At 43.4% G+C, this 8,527-nt stretch overlaps 1 protein-coding gene across 3 annotated transcripts; it reads left to right on the top strand.

The window, feature by feature from the left end:
* The first annotated feature begins 58 nt into the window (after positions 1–58).
* LOC117426387 (F-box only protein 21-like) lies at positions 59–8,332 on the top strand. Of its 3 annotated transcripts, none has more exons than XM_034925097.2 (12): positions 59–512; positions 2,190–2,325; positions 2,844–2,938; positions 3,396–3,517; positions 3,770–3,913; positions 4,336–4,466; positions 4,859–4,995; positions 5,200–5,379; positions 5,740–5,872; positions 5,965–6,155; positions 6,649–6,812; positions 7,282–8,332. In XM_034925097.2, the coding sequence occupies exons 1-12, from the start codon at positions 247–249 to the stop codon at positions 7,521–7,523; spliced, it is 1,941 nt and encodes a 646-aa protein (XP_034780988.2). In that variant the 5' UTR covers positions 59–246; the 3' UTR covers positions 7,524–8,332. The 3 variants fall into 3 exon arrangements, with proteins under 3 accessions (XP_034780988.2, XP_034780987.2, XP_033899798.3); XM_034925096.2 differs by having other exon boundaries at positions 2,829–2,938; XM_034043907.3 differs by having other exon boundaries at positions 61–512; positions 2,829–2,938; positions 6,649–6,806.
* The last annotated feature ends 195 nt before the right edge of the window (positions 8,333–8,527 follow it).

Genomic DNA, 8,527 nt, shown 5'->3' with positions numbered 1-8,527 from the left:
CGTTGTAGAAGCATACCAACGCAGGATTTAAAAAAAAAAAAAAAAAAAAAAAAAAAAGATATTTCAGCCCGTGAAATTAGAGTTTGTTTTTTAAAATAACAATAAATAACATTAGGTTATACTTCCCTAATTGCATATTTATTTTTATTTTATTTTTTTAACATGCACACATCTGAAAAAGCCTACACACTTATAGATGGTCCCTTGAAGCCGCGCTGTCTTGCTTAACACACATAACAGCATTCAATGGAGTGCGGCTGCTGCATGATGTCATCGAGCTCAGGGAAGATGGCTGCGTTGTGTGGCGGAGATGGGTGCCTGGGATTTACTGGGGAGATGTCTGATGCACAAGGGAAGAAACTGACCGATCTGCCGGCAGAGTTACTCGAGTTTATCCTGTGCTCCCCTGTTCTGAGTTACCTTGACATAGCCAGCGTCTCTTGCAGCTGTAAGCGTCTGCACGATGTCTGTCACTGCAGGGGGAAGGTCTGGGAACACCAGTATAAACTCAGGTACTGGTTTTTAAAACCTAAATCAACGCTTTGATTCGTTCTGTTCGGGTGTAATTAAACGAGGTCGACTATAAGCATGTACTCCCGAAGTTAGACCGATTAACGTTTATAATAACGTGTCGTTACAATAATGCTTGATAACAATGCAGCTGTCAAACTTTGATCGCTCCGCGAACAAGCACGCGAGGTTTTGTTGTTGTTGACATTTCTCCTGATGCAACAAAAATATATCATTTTGGTCAATTCGCATTTTTGGTAAGGTTCAGACACTTTTCAGAATGATTGTTTACTATTACATAAATCAACGGACAGGCTACATCTGTGTGTTATATTATGACCTTGACAGTTTTGCGAATGTTCGTGTCTAATATCTGTCATAATTTTGTTAATTTCTGCGGCGAAAATAGTCTACTTAAGGGAGCCCTGAAATCTGATCTCAATGCCATAATAATACTGCTGCCAGTGCAGTAGCTTGTTAGATGTATTAGATCATACAAAAAGGAAAACACTGCTCGATTACAAAACCATGCAACCTGGTATTACTGTATCATCTGTAGAAGTAATGCAAATATGAACTGCATGTTACAGGTGCCGCTGTATTCACATTTCCATATACTGCTAGGAGGCTGAATCATAGACATGTTTATTTCTGCTGTAATTCTTGGCAACTGGCATTGATTGCTATTTGTGTTTTGTTTCATTTTTATTTATTTTATTTTTTTTGTCTTCTATCCCATTCTGGAAGTACGGTTTTACATTTTCCTGCCAGTGGTCATTTAAATGCTTAAGCTCGTGCATCTATATATGCATTTATCACTGAGCGATGTATCACTCGCTGCAGGGATGCAGCAAGCAGATGCAGATATGAAAGTAGGATACGCCCTGATGGATTGCTGTGTTGGTATTAACAGTTGCATAGAAGTTTGAGTTGTTACTGTCTTCATATTTACACACACTTGAACCATGCCTCTTATTGATGTCACAATCTGCTTGCTAATACCTAATCATGTTATGTGTTGTAATTCAAACTCCCTCTATGGTCTGCAATAGTTTATTTATAATGTTGTGAAATATTTGCAAACAAAAACACAATTAAACATCCAAAGGATTAGCCACAGTGTTTAGGTAACAAACTCGGGTGTGTCTTATTAAACTCCTGGTAAAACCATGAATGGATCAAACTGTTATGCAACAGGAGTCTTATTGCCATCCCTGCAGCCTTAAGGGTAACAGGAACTGCCTGGTTTGGTTCTGTAATCAGTCACGCCAGCGTAGTGAGAGGAAATGGGATCATTCTAAACAGTTTTAGGCTAGATCTTCATATTTAGACAAGTTAACACTTCACAGGCTGTAGCCACTTTTGCAAATTGTGTGACTTAAATAAAAATAAAAAACATGCACAAAATATTAACAGGTGTATTATTGTTTTCAATTATCATTGATATACCTGTATACCAAAACAGTTGATTGCCATCAAAATCTGAAACATACAAAATACTTCTCCCAATAGAGTGGTCACTACAGAGGCATACCATTGGTCTTTAATACAGTATTGGCAAGTGAACAGAACAAATTGAAGTGGTGCAGATTCCATAAACGTTATTTTAGTGCTAGCTATACTCTGACCGCCCACATGAATCCCACAGAACCTGCTTGACCCCTGACCTGTCTTGTTAGATGGCCCAGGTTGCTGAAGTACTACCGGCAGCTGGAGTGCTGTGATTGGCTGAAGGAGTTCCAAACACGCCAATCCGTGGGACTGCAGATCCGAAAAACCATCGAGTCATTTTCCAAGCGCTTCTTTGTGGAAGTCGTAAGTTTTCTGTCTGATTTCTGTGCTTTTTTATGCATTGCGCACAGCTCTGCACCCAGTCCTTGGATTCAGAACTACCTTCAAAGTTTGTTATTTAAATGACCAGGAGTTTAATGTTTAATGCTTTTTCCTCACTTATAGCTGCAAATCCACAGACTCTTACTCATGCTGCAATGATAATTGTGATCAGGTCACAGTGGATTTATCAGGGGCCTGATTGTTCAAACTCCTGGCACCTTGTCATTTCAGTAACCCAACTAAACAAGGAAAGTTCTTAAACCCTGGACAGGCTGCAGGGCTAGTGTGAGTTTCAAGCCCTGATAATTGAAGCATCTCATTGAGGATCTGGATGTGTGAGGATGGTTAACACAATGTCTTGATGACTTGATGACCAGTCTTGATGACTGGTGTGGGTGAAACGGGGCGGTGGGTTTTGTTTGAGTGTCTGGGTAGAGACGCGCGGAGCTTGCCCTGCAGAACTAATCTGGTGATCTGTGACACAGCCTTGCGTTGGCCAGGTTCTGGGGGACAGCTTCAAGGAGCTTCTGTCCCTGGGGGCCTCCGAGCACTTCTGTGAGGACGAGCTGATCTCCATCCTGAACTCCGACAAGAGGTGAGCGCTCAGCCCTTCCTTCAGCACCCTCACACCCCACTGCTGTAACCCCCACGCTGGAGATGGGAGCATGTTTTTTCTACAGCATGCTGTGAAGAATAGTGCCACATTTCATCCAGAACTAAAACAGAACTCAGTACTGCGAAAAGAAACTTAATCATAAATTCAATGACATATTTTTAGACTCTTTTTCAATGTCTCCTCATTATAGTCATAACCTGTTAGTAATAAGTGTTGGTTTTTCGTTTTGTAGTGACAGGACCCCATTTTGATTATTGTACATTTCATTTCAAGACACAAATAGGGGCACAATCGAATTATCCAAATGCCAGTTCATTTGAGGGCACACAAAGAAAGACCAGTGATGTACAACCTGAATAGTGATTTAAAAGCAGGGATGTGAGGAAAAGGTCTGGCTTCGATCATGTCTTTCTCTCTCTCTCTCTCTGGCCTTCAGGAAAAGCTTGACGCTCAAGTACTATGCAAAGAAAATTCTTTACTTCCTCCGACAACAAAACGTCCTGAAGAGCCTGAAGGGCTTCCTAGGGAGATCCCCAGACCAGCATTCCCCCCTGGAGGGTAGGTCTGGTCTGGGCAGTGCAGAGTGGGAGGACAGGGAGAGGGAGAGGACTTTAGCCCTAAAGAAGAGTGAGAAAGGGTGTCTTTCTTATTAAAAAAAAAAAAAAAAAAAGTTTGGGTCTTCAGTTGTCCTGTGGCATTGTCCTGTGCGGTTTAAAAGCAAACACACAGCAGGTTTTGGACACCCAGTATGGTAAGTGGTGCAGGTTTTGGACACCCAGTATGGTAAATGGTGCTTTTGTCTTCCTCCAGGGGCTGTCCTGATAGACCAGTACTGTAATCCGCTGGCAGAAATCTCCCTAGAGAGCATCTCAGCCCAGCTGGAGGAGATTACTGCCAAGATCAAGAAGACCCTGCAGATGAGAAACCCAACACACCCCAGCTTGAGAGTGGCAGGTGAGGATCTGTCTACCCTGATCCATGGTTACATTTGGAAGAGCCTTTATAAAAGTTTACTATAGCATATCATAGTGAAAGCATGGTAAAGTGTAAGTAAGCATTATAAACCTCAGAGAGGTATGGTAAATACATAGTTTAACCATGGAAAAATCACGCAAAAACTGCAACCATGCAAATTTATAATATATTCCAAAAGGAATGGAAATATGACTCATATTGCATAGCAGTTTCACCCATTCCAGGTTTTACTACGTGCTTGATTAGCCGCAGTGTATAGACAACAAGCTCAGGTGTATCCCATTAAACTAGCAGTAAAACCAGGAATGGATCAAACTGCTATGAACAGGAGCCTCATTTCCATCCCTGTGTAAGTAGCTAGTTCCCCAGTGTCTGAGTCTGTCTCGCTGGTCTGTGTTCAGATGAAGATCTGGAGGACCTGGTCCTGCAGAGGCAGGTTGTGTGTGCTCTGAACAGCGTCCTGTATGAGCAGCTGCAGTACAAAGGAAACGAGAGCGACTACTACAACCCTCTCAACTCCTACCTGCACCAGGTGAGTCCAGCCGCCTGGCCGCTTTTGGTGGGCATGGTGCTCATTTTGCTTTGGCTTGGTCCTCGACTGTAAGCATTAGGTAGCTTTTACTTCCAGAGTCGTGGAGGTTTGGCTGTCAGTTCAGCGTTTTCGATAGGAAATTCTAATGGCTCATTCCACGTTCCGTGTGTTCCAGTTTGGACAACACCCTCCTGCATTGTAAACACTTGGTGTAACACATATTTTTAAAGTTATAGAGCCAAACGTTTCCTAAGGAGTGATTTCCAGAGTCCGTAATGTTGCTGTAACCTAACGTGGAATGGGTCTCATTCATTATATACCTCCACACCTATGTCTATAATTCCAGTGGAACCTGCTGTCCTGAGCCTAACAGAGGTCTTCCTCTCTCCCAGGTGCTGACCCGGCGCACAGGTATTCCCATCAGCCTGTCTGTGCTCTACCTGACGCTGGCAAAGAAGCTGGGGGTGAAACTGGAGCCAGTGAACTTCCCCAACCACTTCCTGCTGCGCTGGTGCCAACGAAGCGAGCGGTAAGGGAAACCGGGCACAGAGCCGTCTTTACAGTGGGCATGGCAGTCTGCTTTCCAAAGTGGACAAATGCATGCAGAAACGATGTCCCAGTTTCAATAATCCTCAACGGGTGCAAATGTGGGGTTTCTGCTAGAGAGACGTTATTTTAGCCAGTGAAGTAGTTTTCAAATGCTGCATTATTTTTCTTTTATTTTTGTCTCCAGGAGTTCTGATATCTATGATTACGTTTACATTGACGCCTTCGGGAAAGGCAAGCAGCTGACGGCGAAGGAATGCGAGTACCTGATTGGCCACCAGGTGACGTCGGACTATTACAGCGCAGTCAGCACCGAGGAGATGCTGCTGAGGATGGTGGGAAACCTCCTCAATATCGGCAAACGAGGGTGAGTGAGGGTCACAGAAAAGATTCAGGGAACGAGGCTAGGTGGCGTCATCGCCTAATACCCTGGAGGTCTGGGTTCTAGGTTTTACCAGCTCAACCTAGAACACAGTGTACAGTGAATGATATCACTACCCCACCACAAGAGAGACATACTGTCGGACTGTAGGCTCCGTCTCTGGTCCATGAAATATGCAGTTACAGCACTTACCCATTCCTACACACTCAGAGTACACTGCAAGTAACGGCGTCCACTAACATCAGTTTGCTATTTGTCCATCTGTCCTGAAGATTATGAAACATTAGATATGGTGGTTCCCTCCTGAACCCCTGGCCACTTCCCCTGTGCTGTGCTCTCCCGCAGAGAAGGCAGTGAGAAGTCCTACCAGCTGCTGAGGGACTCACTGGATCTCTACCTCACCATCAACCCTGATAACGTCCAGTACCTGCTGCTGCAGGCCAGGCTGTACTTCCACCTGGGGATCTGGCCTGAGAAGGTAAGGCCTGCTCCAGTTACGTATCGGTGAGGTGAAGCTGGCTTGCTGGGTGAGGGCAGGTGAGCGATGTTATGTTGTTCGTCTCCCCACAGGTCCTGGATATTCTCCAGCACATCCAGGCCCTGGACCCGTCTCAGCACGGCGCTGTGGGCTACCTGATGCAGCACACCCTGGAGCACATCCAGCACAAGAGCCACCCGGCTGAGCCTGAGGTCAAGAGAAGAAGTGACAAGGAGAACCAGGAGGTGCAGTACTCCACGGGGCTCATCATGAGACACAAACGGTGTGTGTGCGTGTGTGTGTGTGTGTGAGATCAATTAGAAACTTGGTCTTCAAGGTCCTACGAATACCTCCACTGTTTGTTACCTCTACGTGCTCCATTGAGAGGGGTATGAACCGTACTGAAATGTTGGGCAGCTGGCTCTTTTGAGCAAAAAAATCTAACGTGGGTAATCAGAGGGGTCACTCTTGGTAGATGGTCTTACAGTAAATGTGTTATTTTACACGCACACTGGCACCACAGTAAGTAGTCACTTTAGAAGCTTGGTCACTGTGGGTATCTTCTCATAAGTTTATAAAATACAGTATACCAAGAAGCAAAACAAATAGTTTTATATACATTTACCTAAGCAGTCACTTAACTGAGCAAAACCCCAATTCAGTTTAAAATGTTTAGTGAAAATTAGCTGTCATCCTCGCCTGGTTAGGTATCTGTGGTCCTGTGTGCTGTTTACCTGCTGCAGTCATCCTGAGTCTCCCGCTGCTCTCCTCCCCAGGTCTGGTTATAACTGTGTGGTTTACGGCTGGGATGCCAAGTGCACCATGGGTCTGGAGTGGATTACCACCATGAGGGTTCACCAGCTGCCAAACGGACCCAACCAGCCCTTCTACAACGTGCTGGTCCCAGACGGCACCTCCCGATACGCGGCACAGGGTGGGAGTGCGTTCCTCTGTACCACTCTTTATACATACAGGATAGGAGACCCTGATGGTGATGTGATACAGGCATCTGAAATCTCTTTGTATCAGATGGCAATGACATCACATGTAAACTGGCTGTGCTATTTACTATATATATATATATATATATATATATATATATATATATATATATATATATATAGTGCCACTTTCAAACTCGGCATCAGTCTGTCTGTTTCTACCATGCTATCTGAAGACAGAAGCCAAAACGTTGTAGCTCATTATTAAAAGTGAGTTTTCAGTTTATCAATTACTTTCCTTCTTCATTTTATATATCATTCTTTTTTATTTCATTTTTTTTTTAATCTGCAGGATAAAGATAATTACATAGTGCTCTTCTGTTTCAGTACTGCTTCCACAGTAAAGACTGATGCTTCCCTTCTCTTCTGTTACTATCGGACATTCACTCTTCATTTCTTCTCTCCTAGACAACCTAGAGCTTCACCCTTCGCCGCTGGAAATCTCCCATCCCGAGGTGGGACGCTACTTTTCCGAATTCAGGGACTCCCACTACACGGCTAACGAGCAACTGCAGATCTGCTACCCCGAGGACTTGGCTCACACCACTAGGATAACACAGGAGCTCTACAGCACCCTGTCCACCGGCTCTGAGCAGGAGGGACCAGCAGAGCCACAGATGCACCCTGCAGTGAAGAGTCAGAGCCACTGACTCGGGCTGCTCTGCTAGCCAAGACTGACACGCAACTTGCCAACGACTCAGTGCCAAGAACCATTTTTATGTTGTAACCACATGACCACCTCCCCCCTTTACCCTGTTCATGGAACAGTTTTGATAAAGTTACCTCGGCAAGTCCTTCTCCAGTACCTGCACTTATGAAAAGACACTTTTAAAATGTTTCTTTCTCCTTTGATGTTGGAGGTGACTTGTTTCTCTTCAATCGGCAATTAAAACCTGCAGTAAATACAAAGGAGGCTGTTGAGTACTGTTTGCATGTTTCTCAAAGAATGCAAAGGTCAGCTCTTCAGCAGATAATGTATCATTGCTATTATGAACTAAAAAGCTTTGTAAAATAAGTTTGTTAATATTTTATAACTAAAGAGTGGCTGTTGATAACGTAACCCCAGCACTGGCTGAGTAAAGTATTTGAAAGTCTTATCTAAAACAATATTTAAAAAGTTTTTATATTATTATGAGATATTATACCATGAAATAAAGTTACCACTAGGTGGCACAAAAAGGAACTAAAGTAGATTAAATATTGCAAAAAAAACACATAAATCTCAGCAGATACATTCAATGGCGTAGCGGATTAATGAAATGTTTTTTTATCCAACAATAGAAATTTAATGCAAATTAAATACTCTGAAGTTTTCAGCATTTTAAGGCAGGGAAGAAATCCTTGTTTGCAAGGAAATAGTTAACCTGCCTGTGAGTCTGCCTCTAGTTGTTAACAGCAGACCATCATAAACAAGTACTATAGCTATAGTTTCATAGGTTCAAATGTTATTGTGCTAACCTGCTAGGTGTTGAAATAGGCTAAGCATGCCTAATTATTCGTTTGTATATAATGAGTGGGTGATCATTATAATTAGTCCATTCGTTTCTTCTTAAAGGAAACGAGTCAGCATTACAATGAAACAAGTTGTTTTTCAATAGAATTCTCCTAGGGGATCACACTTACAGTAGCCCACTGAAGCTTCTAAAATCTGACT

The sequence above is a fragment of the Acipenser ruthenus genome, chromosome 11 (genome assembly GCF_902713425.1).
Source record: "Acipenser ruthenus chromosome 11, fAciRut3.2 maternal haplotype, whole genome shotgun sequence".
NCBI lineage: Eukaryota > Metazoa > Chordata > Actinopteri > Acipenseriformes > Acipenseridae > Acipenser > Acipenser ruthenus.
Note: the sequence above shows the minus strand (reverse complement) of the source record. Positions and strands in the feature narration are given on the sequence as shown.